Source organism: Camelus ferus, chromosome 16, assembly GCF_009834535.1.
Source record: "Camelus ferus isolate YT-003-E chromosome 16, BCGSAC_Cfer_1.0, whole genome shotgun sequence".
NCBI classification, from domain to species: domain Eukaryota; kingdom Metazoa; phylum Chordata; class Mammalia; order Artiodactyla; family Camelidae; genus Camelus; species Camelus ferus.
The window spans coordinates 31,651,920-31,667,140 of record NC_045711.1 but is presented as its reverse complement, the minus strand read 5'-3'; the positions used below and the strand labels follow the sequence as shown (position 1 = coordinate 31,667,140).

At 35.3% G+C, this 15,221-nt stretch overlaps 1 protein-coding gene across 4 annotated transcripts in view; it reads left to right on the top strand.

Moving 5' to 3' along the window:
* HELZ (helicase with zinc finger) overlaps positions 1-15,221 on the top strand; it is a 141,723-nt gene that overhangs the window by 92,031 nt on the left and 34,471 nt on the right. For all 4 annotated transcript variants that reach the window (XM_032457042.1, XM_032457039.1, XM_032457040.1 and 1 more), the window contains 5 exons: positions 728-932; positions 7,010-7,061; positions 7,846-8,036; positions 9,740-9,947; positions 13,320-13,399. In XM_032457042.1, the coding sequence (XP_032312933.1) occupies positions 728-932; positions 7,010-7,061; positions 7,846-8,036; positions 9,740-9,947; positions 13,320-13,399 (736 nt within the window). The remainder of the gene's footprint in view (positions 1-727; positions 933-7,009; positions 7,062-7,845; positions 8,037-9,739; positions 9,948-13,319; positions 13,400-15,221) is intronic.

Below are 15,221 nucleotides of genomic sequence, written 5' to 3'. Positions count from 1 at the left end.
TCTTCTTTAATATTTATTAATTTGATTAGGAGATGAATAATTATCATTAAAATGAGCATTCCAATTTCCTGTATTTTTCATGATTTAACTCATTTAACTTAGTCAATTAATGTTACAAGCTGTGTTTATGATAAGCATCAGTTAATGAAAAGAAAAATACAGGAGTAGCTAGTTATTTCTTAAGAATCCTCACAAGAATTGTCTACTTTGTGGCTCATATTTATGTCCTGAGTTGGCTCTTCTTGGTCATCTAGCACCAGGCTGCTTTGGCCCCATAATTCGAATTAGTTTAATTTATGTACGTGTGTGTATGTATGTATGTATATATGTATACATATAAGTGTGTATATGAGTATGCCTAGAAGTACAAATCTTCTATAAAATGAGTTATCAGTTTTGAAATCCTTATTGTGTGGGTAACAAAAACCATCATTCTAGATTAGTGTGAATAGTTGAACACTGACCGTGTTACTTCCATTGATCAGTCAGAATTAACTGAGAGTGTAGTTTGTATGTCCCACAATATTAGCCATGACTATAGTTTCAGAACCAAACTTCCAAAAATCTTGTGACCTAGTGGGAAGATTATACCTGAATCATAGATGAATATTGGGCCTAAGAATTTGGGGTGGGGGAAGAAACTCTAAATTATCTTTAGTTGTTAATATTTATTTCTGTGATCTTGTCCACTGAAATTGTAAACTGATCTTCTGAATCTTTTCTGTAGGAAATTTTGGGAGCGGTTTATTGCCCTGTGTCATGAAAATAATAGCCTACATGGAATCACTTTTGAACAGATCAAAGCTCAGCTAGAGGCTTTAGAACTAAAGAAGACATATGTGTTGAATCCACTGGCACCTGAATTTATCCCCCGGGCTCTAAGACTGCAGCATGCAGGAAATGCCAACAAATTGCAGCAATCACCCCCCAAGGTAAAGTCTGTTAGTGAACTTGAAGAGGTTAAAGGTAGAGAACAGCGCAGGGGTATCAAAGGTTTATTGGGCTCAAGTTACTTTAAGTATTGGAATGGAAGGTTACATTTGGAGGCAAGCAGTTTCTAGTTTCTGCAAGGAACTTGTCCAGTTTGGACATGTAAGTGAAAATACAGTGTGATATTTAGCCATGCTTCGTGCCAGAATCACCCTCAGAAAGTTTTCAAGTACCTGATTAGGTCTGGTGCCTTTGTATTATATAATCTCCTAGTCCTCTTTGCTGATAGACTTATTTTAGCAAGATGTGAAGTAAAGCAAAGCAGTTTAAAAGACTTTCACATGTATTAAAAACGTGTTCTTATAATGTTATTTTTTTTACAAGGAATAATATAATAACAATATTTGCATAAAGAAAATAGTTCTAATCTTTTGTTGATGACCAGTTTATTTCAAGTGATACTTGACACAGTGAGAAAATTTGGCTGACTTCTTGATTGTTTTAATTGATTTTGACTGATTTTGTTGTATATGAAGTAGTCCAGTCATTGGGACTGGATGTGGGGGAATCGGGGCCATTTCTACTTTTGAACTGTTCTTATTTTGGGCAGAGACATCTGGTTTATTTGCTAGATTGCCTGAAAAAAAAAGTGCTTGCGCTTACCATCTAGAAAAGAAAGTTATGAGAGTGGCATGTTTAGTATTTGTTCTGGTTTTTAGATGTATTTATAGTCATCAGCATGATATTAAACTTACTGACATGAATTAAGAGAGTGTGCCAGTTTTGGGCTTCATTTAAAAAATATAAAACTTAATGTGTAAGCAATAATTAATGGTTTAAGATCTTGAAAATCTTTTAGCTAAATAGGTATAAATTGAGATGAGAACTGTTTTCTTTGTTAATATGTTGTTTGTTGTCTTAGTTTAATAAAAATGGACCTGATATGCAATAATACTTTAGTGATTTGAGATTACTAGGAGATTAAGCATTTTGCATAAATGAATCTCCTATATTCCTAAAACTTAAACTATTAATAAATTAATAATCAACTTATTTATCAAGCAGTTAAGTTTCTTCTGTGTGCCAGCTGTTACGGTAGGTGCTAGAGAAGCATGGGTAAGCACATTAGGCCCGAATCCTCTTGTGGCAGATGTTGGCGGATGAATGGTCAGAGGAAGTAGGTAGATTCCAGGCAATTTCCACCATGGAGATCTTGTTTAGGAGCCCATCGAGTGGGCAGAGTTAGTGGGAGAGTGGGGAGACATGTCACAAACTGGACTATAAGCTCCCTTAGAGCAGAAGTTTTTGATTGTTTTATTTACTGCACTAGCCTCTGTGCCTAGAATAAATCTGGCTCATCATAGGCACTTAGAAGTATTGTTTTAGGTGAATCAGTGAGGCTTAATAAAGAACTCATACAAAACGCAAGAGGTGTGAGAGGCCAGGCTCTACAGGGAAGGTCAAGAGTGGGGAACCCAGGTAGGAACTTTTACATTTTATTGTTTTTTATTTAAAATGTTGCAGAGTCATTATACCTTTTGTTCATTCTTAAATACAACAGAGTAACTAAAATAAACTCTTTTTACTTAACTGAGCAATGTTTAGCATCAATTAATACACCATAGATGCAGCTAGATTCAGGCCATGATACCAAAGTGTACTGACCCTAAGCAGGATCCTGCAGTTTGCTGTTTGTTTTTAAGGTGAAGAAAATATATGTTGAATCCACGTTTTTTTTCCAAAACCAAAGCTCCCTGAAGACAAAAATCCTATTCTGTATAGTTTTTATGGCCCCTGTGTCCTAGCCTCATTCTTTGCATGTAGTGGGTGTTCAGAAAATATATGATAAGTGAATAATGATTATGATGCATCCAGTAGAGTGTAGTGTGGCTTTTTTCTTTCAATAAGAAGATTGTGCCACAGTATCCATCTCTGTATAGTTTCCTTGTTAACTTTTTAGAGTATTTTCTTCCCTGATCCAGTGGATGTGCATTTTCACAGTCACTAACCCGGTGGTTCACTAAACTGTTTATAGACCCGGTTATTTAAAGCTATTATTTATATCATGAATCATAATAATTATTTTAAATAACTAAGTTATAGTGAGCCAATGGTTATTTTTGTCATTGTCTTTCCCTTCTCTCCCCAGTACTGTATTTTACTTCCATTAAATTGTTTTGTGAATTGAATCTGTTCTGGAGTCTTTTCTTATCTAACTTTCTGTGGTAGAAAATTTCAAATATAGACATAAATAGAATAGTCTAATGAATTCCCTATCATCCAGCTTCATTAAGTAGCAATTTATTCTTCATCTTGTTTCATCGACAGCCTACCTCTTCACTCCACCACCACCACCACATATTCATGCTAGAGAATTTTGCAGCAAATCTCAGATATTTTATTTCATATGCTAGAGTCTTTTCATGAGGTAGAATTTACTTCATTGAGAGAAAAGAATGCTATTTCTGAAAACATGATGCTAAGCCATGTATTCTCCCCCAAATTTCCTTAATGTTTAACATTTAACGCAATTCTGTGTACAAGAAATATTGAAAATTTGTAGTGTTAATGTTAGACTAAGACAAAATCCCGGTGAGATTTCGTGTAGATAGGATCATCAGGAGGCTGGATGATGGTTAAATGTGCTCCAGGACCTGCTTCCTCAGGACTGTGTTTGGCAACAAAACATACCCCTAACGTTCATCAATCGAATAGCCATATTCTCCTCATGAAGACGTCAGTTCTGTGGTAAAGTTTAGTGAAGGTACAAAATGTTAGGGGATCCAGGAGCAGGCAGTGCTCGCTTAACCCTTCATTGCCTCACTCTCTCCAGGCATCGTTTATAGGAAAGCATCTGTTTCTTGGGCGCCTGCAGAATTAGCACATAGAAAAACAACTTGCCCATCTTCATTCTGCTTACTCCTAGGGCGCATGCTGGGAGCAGTGTTAGAAGATTTGCTAAAATTGAACACATTCATTTGTACATACCAAAACACTATTCAGAGGATGGATAATATTCAGAAATGGATCCTCTGAAAAGACCATAGCATTATTGTGTAGATTTTAGTTTGTGAGATATTTTTCGCTAGGTCTAGCTGGTTATGTTGTCTCGCTATCCAGACATCAGGAAGTGTGTCAGTGTTGTGTAGTTCAGTAGCCTCAGTGCCCAGCCAGGGGTGGACATGTCGTGGGCCCTCATAAACATTTGTTGAATGAATAAATGGAAAATGATGAAAGGGTGAGTGAATGAAAAAATAGATATTTGAATGAATAAATGATTCAGTGAAAAAATAATCTTCAAAAAATAGATGATATGAACTACATTTGCTTAAGCATTCTGCCAAATTCACATACTTTCTGAGATTTATTAGGAGAAGTTTGGAATTTATCATTATGGAATGACTTTTACACATACATAGCTCTAGCTTACTGATGCATTATTATTTTGTTTGTGTGCTACCAAACACTGTGTATTTTGTGTAGACCAAGAACACTTCCTGCCCTGCAGTTTCATGCTAGGTCTAAATGTGCTAGAGGAGCTTTTCCTCTATTGAGCTGTACAGAGTGCTGAAGTATGCCTGCAGATAAGCCACTATCTCGTTCCTGATAGACCCCAAGTTCCTTTTTTTTTCTTTCATTCATTCAACCATATTTATTGAGCCAGGCAGTGTTCAGGAACTCAATAATGACCTAACCAGATAAAGTCCTGGATGATTAGGTCCTTTTATACTCTCTGTACATCATCTCTGTCAACAGAGTCATCACAACAACACTGTGGTGTAAGTGTTAACTTTTCAAGCTGCTTTTTCTCTTAGTTTATTACACACACCCAGAGTGCTGATGTGCATTGTCTGACATGCTTCTAGCTTTACAGTATGGGATTATCCTAGACTGTGGTTACTTTTTGTGTTGGTTTCCTATTGCTGCTATAATAAATTAGCACAAACTTAGTGACTTGAAAAAACATTTATTATCTCACATATTTTGGGGGGTCAGATGTCCAGGTTGTTTTGGTTGGTTTCTTGGCTCCAGGTCTCACAAGGCCAGGGTCAGAATGTTGATCGACCGGGCTCTTATCTGGAGGCTCTGGGAATGATCTGCTTCTAAGATCATGCAATTTGTTGGCAGAATCCAGTTCTTGTGGTTGTAAGGAATGAGGGCTCTGTTTCCTTCCTAGATGTCAGCTAGGAGCCATTCTTAGCTTCTGGAGGCTTCTCTCCAGTTCTTGCATCTGGCACTTATGTCTCAGAGCTGTCAGTGGTGTATTGAATCCTTCTCTCTCTTGGAATCTTTTTGACTTCCTCTTCCACATCTCTTACTTCCTTTTCTGCCTCATCTCTCTGATTCCAGCTGGAGAAATTTCTCTACTTTTAGGGCACATGTGATTAGATTGGATCCACCCAGATAATCCGGGATAATCTTCCTATATTATGTCTTTATATCTTCAGAGGCCCTTTTGCTACATAACATGGCATACTCATGGGTTCCAGGGATTAGGGCATGCGCATCTTTGTGAGGCTCTTCTGCCTACCGCACTCTGACTAAATTACTATGTTTTCTTCACGTGCTATATGGTTGCCCTTGGTTGACAAGTCCTTAGAGGCTAAGAAATATAAATGATTTGTTTAGCCTCCTGAAACTGTCTTATCTCTGTGTCCCTGGCTCTCCTTTCTTCTGTCAGCGTATGTGCCCCTGGCCGATTTTGTTGTCACTCCTAACTGCTTGTGCTTCTGATCTTCCCCCCATTGCTGTCATCTCTGCTGTCTGCCATTTCTCCTTTTCACTTTTTCTCCTTTCTTCTGCCTAATTTTCTTTTCACTTCTCTATTCCTCAGAAGTTTGTTTTTTTATAGCTAGTGACAGTCCCTGTGAACATTTACTTCTGGTTAATGGACCAACTATGATTCTTATTTTGACTATTTTTGTTTACTTTTTAGGAGTTTAGAGCTTATCTGCCCTTACCAACTAACTAACCAACTAACCATAAGCCTTTGATGTTTAGTGCTGATCTGAATATTTAAGGTTGCTGACAGTTAGGGAGATAAATCAAGCATCACTGTACCTTTGCTTCGGTCAAGAATCAATTTTTCTTCCTGCTTATAGACATTATCCCTCAACTTTAGTTTTCAGATGCAATATACAAATAACAAATTTATGTGGTCGAAGGGTAACTTGTCTAATGGCTTTATGTGTTACATTTAGCCAATGGAAAGACAAAGAAATTTTTTAAGTCTAGAAATTCAGAACCATTGTTTCTTCAAATATTGTTTCTGCCCAAAGGTCATCATTTTTAATGGTAGACTAGCATGCTGTTGTATGAATCTGCTGTTGCTTATTTAATAAATCTTCTGTTGATGGACATTTAGGTTGTTAACATTATCACATGTATAAACAATGCTGTGATGAACACCTGTGCCCAAATCTATTACTATTTTATTTGGATAGATTCTTGGAAGTGCAATTACTGAGTTAAAGTATATGTACATTTTTGATGCTTTTGCCATATAGTGCCAAATTGCTTTCTAGAAAGTTTGTACATTCTCTTAAGCAAATTGTGACATTGTTTATTTTTGTTTTCCTTCAGTAAGGTTTACACTTTAACATGCCATGAATCGTACTCAGAAATATCATACACCCCAAAACATATTTACATTCATGTTATTATTTTAAAGGGTCTCTTCCTAAAGGACTGAAGACTGATATTTTTCCCTTGAAAATAGCTTTCACATTTCATCATTTAATTCATAGAAAAGTTGTAGAGAAGCTCAAAGGAATAGAGTTTATGTTTCAGTCATATTGATGTATATTTCTTTTTCTAAAAAATTCATTAAAAAAAGAAGAATTTTAGAAATCCTTAATTTGGAGTTGGGAAAACTTGAGGCCTGGCGCCATGACTTAATGTTTAAAGAGAAAGTTAATTCAAAGCCATCTAATGGTTATTAATTAAAAACTCACAGTATTTAAATTTGAATTGTTGTTATGTGTATACTTATTTTGCATAGGATTAGGAAAATGGTCATTGTTCTTTAATATTAAATGTATTTAAAATATTACACATTTGTGTGTTTTCTTTTGTAAAGGGGAAGAGCCTCCATCATACCCAGAATGATCATTTCCAGAATGATGGGGTTGGTAAGTGGAAAAATTAGCTCTATGACAACATGCTTTTATGATAAAAGAGATTTACCCCAGATTTTATCATTAGAAGAGGATGGGGACATGGACACACAAACGCACACACTCACATGAGCATCTTGGAACTCACTTAGCTCTTGCATTCAACACGTCTGTTCTTGTGAATGCTTTGATGTGTCACTTCTGAAAAGGGGTGATTTTGTACCAAGATACATATATAGAACTTTTGAGGATCAACATTTAAGTCTTTTATGCAGTGTAAGTTTTTGGAACATGTTTATATCCTACAAATACTGGATCATACCAATTTCAAGATAAAATTTATTTAAAAGATTTAAAATGTTGGGAGAATTGTGTTTTTAAAACAGTAATTGCTTAACCATTTTGTGTGTGGCTGTTTTACAATTGCAAGTCAAAACTTTATTTTGAGGAATTACAAATGTTTTCTAGTCTTAGAAGAATGTGTATTGTGTCTCCGTGTTTATGTGTACGCATGTTTTCTCTCTTAAGGGACACATCTCCAGCTCCTTGGAAGACATTTTAAAAATTATGCTAGTTTATAAAAGGAGCACTTGTATGTCTCAAGCTAATTTTAGTGAATACGGTAGAATGGTTATGTGTTTTTGGTATGCTTTATCCTTCCACACTGATGATTCTTTGATTATAAGATATCTTATGGCAAACCCGGGAAATAAAGTTTGCCAGTGGATGACTTTAATGATTTTCATCTAGGTGAATACATACAGCTATTGAGTGCATCCTTTCTCTATTTATTTTTCAGTTCAGCCCAATCCTTCTGTACTTATTGGCAATCCTATTAGAGCTTATACTCCTCCACCCCCTCTTGGACCTCACCCAAATTTGGGGAAATCTCCAAGCCCTGTTCAAAGAATAGATCCTCACACTGGGACAAGTATTCTTTATGTACCTGCTGTCTATGGAGGGAATGTAGTTATGTCGGTGCCTTTACCTGTAAGTAGACACTTGAGATACTCTCTATTGAGTAAGATAAAATAAATGAGTGACTATCCCAAATAGTGTTCTACCAACCTCTTTTTTTTTTTTAAACTTTTCAATGCCTATAAGCTTCTTTTAAACTGCTCTTATCTTTAAGCTTCGAATTTTGAAAGGACCAAAGAAATGTGAATTGTTGCTTACAATTTGTTATTAGATTGTCAGTAGCTATGAAGAAATCTATACATTGGATGCTTTGACTGACAAGCATTTGTATTGTTTTTAAATGTTTTTACTGGGGAAAATTGGGCTACAAGTTAACAGGGACTAGTAAACTGGACTCTTATAAAGTGATGTTTTTATTTTATCTTTTGCTTTTTCATTCTTACATAATTCACTAACCCTTTCTAAGAAATATAGTTCTTTGGAGAAGACAGACTTGGATTAATCTAGCTCCCTTGGATCTAAATTTATCTGAGAAATTCCACACCTTATGAAATCCTACTGGTACTTATAAACATTATTAAATCCTTTCTAAGAATATAGAGTTTTAGAGGGCTTCCATCTTATGTAAAACTTATTTTTTTCCTTTAAGATGTTTGAATATTTTGGTAATCCAAAATTTTTGCTGATATAGTAATGGTTCTAAATTCAGGAATTTCAGCCTAGAAAATATTTCTTTGATATAAGACAAGTACTGTAGTTTTAGGTAAAGGTGATTATTGCCAAGGATCTGCGACACCCCTGCCCACACCCCTAGAATGCAAAAATGCCTAGCTGCAAACACTTGTCAGCCATAATAGTCATGATTGTTCACAATCATGGCAGCCAATGAGAATAACAGTCAATAAGAAATATGTAATTCATGCCCACTCTCCATAGACTTTCAATTTTAGCTGAGTTATTCCTTCCCAGACAGGCTGGCAACATCATATATCATTTGCTTTAAATAGTAAGTCCCTTAGGATTTCTATTTCATTTTACTAGGTCAAAGAGACTTTTATTATATAAGCTTTCTAAGAGTGGGCACTTGACAGTTATAATAAAATAATAGGGGCAGTAGCTCAGATGTCATTGTGTTTGTTCCTTTTATGTTAATATGCAGAGATTATATATTTAGACACACCTGAAGAAATTTTCTTGTTCTGTGGTTTAAGGCAAGAATTGAGTTTATCAAAAGCATTAATTAAATTAGTTGTTTGACTTGTTTGAATTTTGACTACAGTAAAAGAACATGAAGTGATCGGTTATTCATATAAAATTGGAACACCTTTTTTTTTTAAGTTGAGACTCCTTAGGCTGAATTCTTTCTTAATTTTTCCCCTGTCCTCTTATTCAAGTCTATTAAACTATGTAACTATACAGTTATGACTTTAAAAGACAGTTTTCATGGTAATCTGTGACATATATACATTCATATTGAGGGAAGGTAATTCAAGATTATAAAATGAATAATTACCAATTCCTTGATTTCTTCCTAACCTGAAAAATGATCAGTTTTCCGTTACACACTAAAGATTAAAGGAGCCTTTTTTTATTTTTGCTAGTTAAGATATAGTAATAATTCTACCAGTTGTTACTATTAGAATTGGCTTCTTAGTTATTCACTTTGATAAAATTAACATCTCTGTGTGTTTGCTCTTTCCTCGTTAATAACACTATAGCAGTTTGCCTTCCAAAATGTACTTAATGCAATTATTCTATTTCTTGCAATAACCTAGGTACCATGGACAGGATACCAGGGTAGGTTTGCAGTTGATCCTCGAATCATTACACACCAGGCAGCGATGGCTTACAACATGAACCTCTTACAGACGCATGGACGGGGGTCTCCTATACCTTATGGCCTTGGTCATCACCCACCTGTCAGCATAGGGCAGCCACAAAACCAGCATCAGGAGAAGGATCAGCATGAGCAATGTCGAAATGGTGAGTTGCTTTGCTGTTCTCATGTTCCTAAATTGATGATATGACAGGTGGTATCAGTGTACAAAGTTCCTTCAACAATGTGATTGTTAACTCATTCATGGATTATAGATCTCTTTGAGAAGGAATCTGATGTAAAACCTATGGATCCTGTCTCCAGAAGATACAGATATGTACCCAGATACAAAATTTGCATGTAACCTAACTGCTTATGACTGATATTATCAATTTCCTGAAAAAAAAATGCTTAATTTTAATATTCAGAGTGTTTTAAATGGTAGTCACTTAAAATTGAGACAGAAAATCCTCTCCTGTTAAACATTTTTGTTGACCCTAAATATTTTTGTAGCATACTGAACATTAATGCTACTGTGGTAATAGTTGATTTGAAGTAGTTATTTCTTACACAAATCATAGTCTCTTGTCTACTAGAATTATAGATAAGGAAAAATTACTCTAAATTTTTTAAAGTCAGATTTATTGAGGTATAATTTATCTATAGTAAAATCCACCCTTTAAAATATACAGTTTGATGTGTTTTGACAAATACACACGGTTGTTAACCACCACCAGTATCAAGATTCAGTGTGTTTACATTACCTCCAAAAGTTCCCTCATACCGCTTTGCAATCAGTCTCCTCCTCCAGCCTCCAGCCCTCGACAACCACTAATCTGACTTTTGTCCTCATACTTTGTCTTTACTATAGTTTATAATATAAGTGGACCCACCCATGCAAATTTTGGTGACTCTATTTTTAGTTTGTTTAAGGAACCCCCATAATGTTCTCCATAGTGGCTGCACCAATTTATCTTCCCACCAACAGAGTAGGAGGGTTTCTTTTCCTCCACACCCTCTCTAACATTTATTATTTGTAGATCTTTTAATGATGGCCATTCTGACTGGTGTGAGGTGATGCCTCATTTAGTTTTGATTTGCATTTCTCTAATTATTAGTGATATTAAGCATCTTTTCATGTGCCTGTTGGCCATCTGTATGTCTTCTTTGGAAAAATGTCTATTTATGTCTTCTGCTCCTTTTTTGATCAGGTTTTTTGTTTTTTTGATGTTAAGCTGTGTGAGCTGTTTGTATATTTTGGGAAATAATCCCTTGTCTGTAGTTTGCTAATATTTTCTCCCAGCCCAAAGGTTGTCTTTTTGTTTTGTTTATAGTTTCCTTTGCTGTGCGAAAGCTTTTAAGTTTAATTAGATCCCATTTTTTAAATTTCTGTTTTTATTTCCATTACTCTATGAGATGGAACCCAAAAAATATTGCTGTGTTTTATGTCAAAGAGTGTTCTGCCTTCGTTTTCCTCTAGGAGTTTTATTATATCTGGTCTTACATTTAGGACTTTAATCCATTTTGAGTTTATTTTTGTGTTTGGTGTTAGAGAATGTTCTAATTCCATTCTTTTACATGTACCTATCCAGTTTACCCAGTACCACTTATTAAAGAGACTGTCTTATCTCCATTGTATATTCTTGCCTCCTTTGTCATGGATTAATTGACCATAAATGTGTGGGTTCATTCTGGGCTCTCTGTCCTTTTCCATTGATCTATCTGTCTGTTTTTGTGCCAGTACCATACTGTTTTATTCCCCTTTTCCAAGTATTCTGCCTTCTTTTGGATTAGTTGCATATTTTTTATGATTCCATTTTATCTCCTTTGTTGGCTTATTAGCTGTAACTCCATTTTAGTACTTGCTTTAAGGTTTGTAGTACACATCTTTAACTTATCACAGTTTACTGCTTTATGTATTATGTCATGCATTTTACTTTTATATGTTATAAGCCACAAACATTAAACAGCCAAGTATCTTTTTAAAGAGTTTTAAATAATAAATAAGAAAAATAATCTTTTGTATCTCTTCATGTAGTTAGCATTTATGATAATCTTTATTTCTTTCTATAAATTTATGTTTCCTTTTGAATAGTTTTTCCTTCTGCCTGAAGGACTTCTTCTAACATTCCTGTAGTGCAGGTCTGCTGGTGATGAATTCTTTCAGCATTTGTATGTCTGAAAAATTTTTTTTTTCACTATTATTTTTGAAAGATACTTTTGCAGGGTATAGAATTATTGGTTGACAGTTTTTATCTTTTGGTACTTTAATGATGTTATTGTATTATTTTCTTGCTTGCATTGTTTCCAGTGAGAAATCTGATGCCATCCTTATCTTTGTTTCTCTGCATACAACATGTCTTTTTTTCCTAAAAATTTCTTTTTATACTGGTTTTAGTAATTTGATTATGATAAAATGATATTCCTTGGTGTAATTTTCTTCCTACTTCTTGTGTTTCTTGTGTTTGGGATTGAGCTTCTTGGATCTGTGGGTTTAGAGTTTTCATCAAATTTGGAAAATTTTGATCTTTATTTCTTCAGAAATTGTTTCTGCCTTATCTCTTTTTCTCTTTTTCAGGAATTCCAACTACCTATATATTAGGCTTCTTAAAGATTCCCTACTATTCATGGATGCTCTTTTCATTTAAAAAAAAACAAACTTTTTTCTTTTTGTGTTTCATTTTGTATAGTTTCTATTGCTGTGCCTTCAAGTTAACTAAATTTTTCTTCTACAATGTCTAATCATCTGCTGATTCCATCTAGTATATTTTTCATCTCAGACATTATAGTCTTCATTTCTTGAAGTTTAGCAGTAAGGCTATTCTGGCATGAAAATTCACTATACAAAGTTCCCATGGCATTCTTTAAAGTATGTTTTCAAGGAAGAACCTAAATCAAAGAGTCTTTCAGGGAATTTAAAATATGTAGTAGTTAATTCTTATATATTAAAAGCCTTTCACATGTGTGAACTAGCATGATGTTCCTATTGTAATTGTGATTTTTTTTCAAATTAATATTGCTTCCTTTGCTATTTATTATCCCCTTATATTTAGCTTGATATTTATTACTTTAAAAAGTATAACTGTATTCTTTTTAGAACATCTTTATTCAGTTTAGATTCCTTTACCAAGTTGTATTGACACTTTTTAAAAATTTTTGCTTAATTGCATTTGTAAATGGCCAAAGTATTGTGCCTTTATAAAAAGGCAAGAATGCCAAGGCATTTTCTATGTCTAGTTTAAGAAAAAGAGGCTATAAATTCTTGAAGAGTGGGCAGTTATCTTTGGAATTATTTGATGTTTTAAGGTTATTCCCTTATTAAGCTTTTACCTTGCCAGAGAGGTTTGCTTCATTTATTAATTTTCTTTCTTGCAGAGGAGCTGTAACTCTGAAAATTTAAGAACAAAACCCAAGCAGTAGTAATACATCAATAGTGGGTGAAAAATATTTAAAATATACTTTGTCTAATATTGGATAGTCATTGGCATTTTTAACATCTTCTGGGGACAATTCATAAGAGTTTTTAATTGTTTTCTTAGGTAAAAGTGATACAAATAATCCTGGACCTGAAATTAATAAGATTCGAACACCAGAGAAAAAGCCTACGGAATCAAAACAGGTATGCTGCTTACATGTAGTGCATGTATTGTTTTAATGGATTTAGTTTGATTGATCATCTTGGAATCTTGATGTTTTAAAGAAAATTATGTACCTTTTTGTGTCTATCTTTTACGTTTATCGTTTTATGAGGATCTGGTGGGTCATGTTGCACTCTCTCCCTCTACCTTTTCTTTGGCCACATTATTTTATTTATCAGAATACTTTTCTTAAATTGTGCTATTCAATGATAGACTTGAATTTAGAGGCTTTCCCTGATAAAGTAGTAAATGAAGGCACAGCTACAGATGTCTCATTAAAGATTATGTCAGAAGGGGAAGCGCTGTTACAGTGAAGAAGGAAGAAGTGACCTCCGCACATCCCGCACCTTGTTCTCTCGTCACACCCACTGCAGAAGTCCTTAACCCTTAGCCCACTTGTTCATCTGCTTTCTCTGCTTCTGTGCTTGTGACCCAGTTAGGGAAAATCAAATCACTGGTTGAATTAGTGCTGCTCAAAATTCATGTTTTCCAATCTCAGGGAACCTGTGGGGCTCCTCCTGTTTCTTTTACATGGACTTAGGTCCCTTTGCCCAGTTTTCTCAGCAGATCATCTGATTCCTGCTTACCTTCCACCTTCTGTTACTCTTTATGATCAGGAGATGGCCTTGCCTTAGGATTTTACCCTGTCATCTCAAAACCTTAGACTCAGTACTTTTCTGTCTCCTTGAACATCCTTACTTCTTAATCACCAGTCTCAGAGGAAGAGGTTCTGTCAGTGTTTCATACCTCTCTCTATATTCTAAGATTTCTTACCATAAACTAGCCCAGTTCCATTATTTTCAATACCCACTCCATGGTAGTGACTTCCAAATCTGTATCTTAAACCTCAGCCTTGCTTCTTTAAGCAACTCTTCTCTATATTCAGTTACTTATGTCTCATCAGTAGCTCTGACTCACAGTTTGTAGAACTGGAAAGACTCAGTACCCACTAGAGGATTTGTAGTGCAGATTAGGCAGCAAGGAGAACTTGCCGATAGAGTCAGAGAGGAGCAGCAGTGTAAGTAGACATCCTGTGTGTTTGGAAAGGGTGCAGAGAGAGAACAGATGGCCTGTTGGGACATTGCAGCCGCAGCGGTTGTAGTCTGAAGCAGCTTAGGACAAAACCAACCACAAGAGTCTTAGGTGCTATCAGAGCAACTGAAGCCACAATAGCCAAGTGTCTCTCCTGTCCTTGTTTTAAAATTTCTGTTCTGGTCTTTCCCTGTTAGGGGAGTAGGCAACCTGATAGATGTGTTTCATTTTCTTTCCTATCCTGATGCTTTGTCCTGCTTTGGCCTAGGGGGAAAATATCCTAACTTTCCTGTATTAAGAGAAAAGTGATAGAGGATGATCTAATTCTAATAATATTAGAGTCAGAATCCTTCAGACCTTGCAGTCCACTGTCCTGCTTAGCCCATTGTAATGTGGTCGAGTAGCGCAGTCTTGATCTAAATTCCTGCGACACTGGTCTACCTCCATGGTCATGATTTTGTCCATGTCAAAGTCAGAAGTAAAGAGGTCAATTAAAACATCAGCTTATCCACAACCTTGACATCTAATCATGGTCTCCCTCATGTGATCAGAGTTTGCCTATCAACAGTGTCTTTTGGGAAAAGGTGTATCCCAGCTGAATGTAGCTCTGGTAATTAAAGGATAAAGATTTATGGGGAAAATGTGTGTTTATAAAGAACCTTAATCAGATTCTGAGAAATTTGAGGAGCAGGCATTGCAGCTGCTTGGGAAGACTGGGACAGAGTTGTCATCCTTCTCATTTCACTTTCCAGACAATTTATATACACCCAA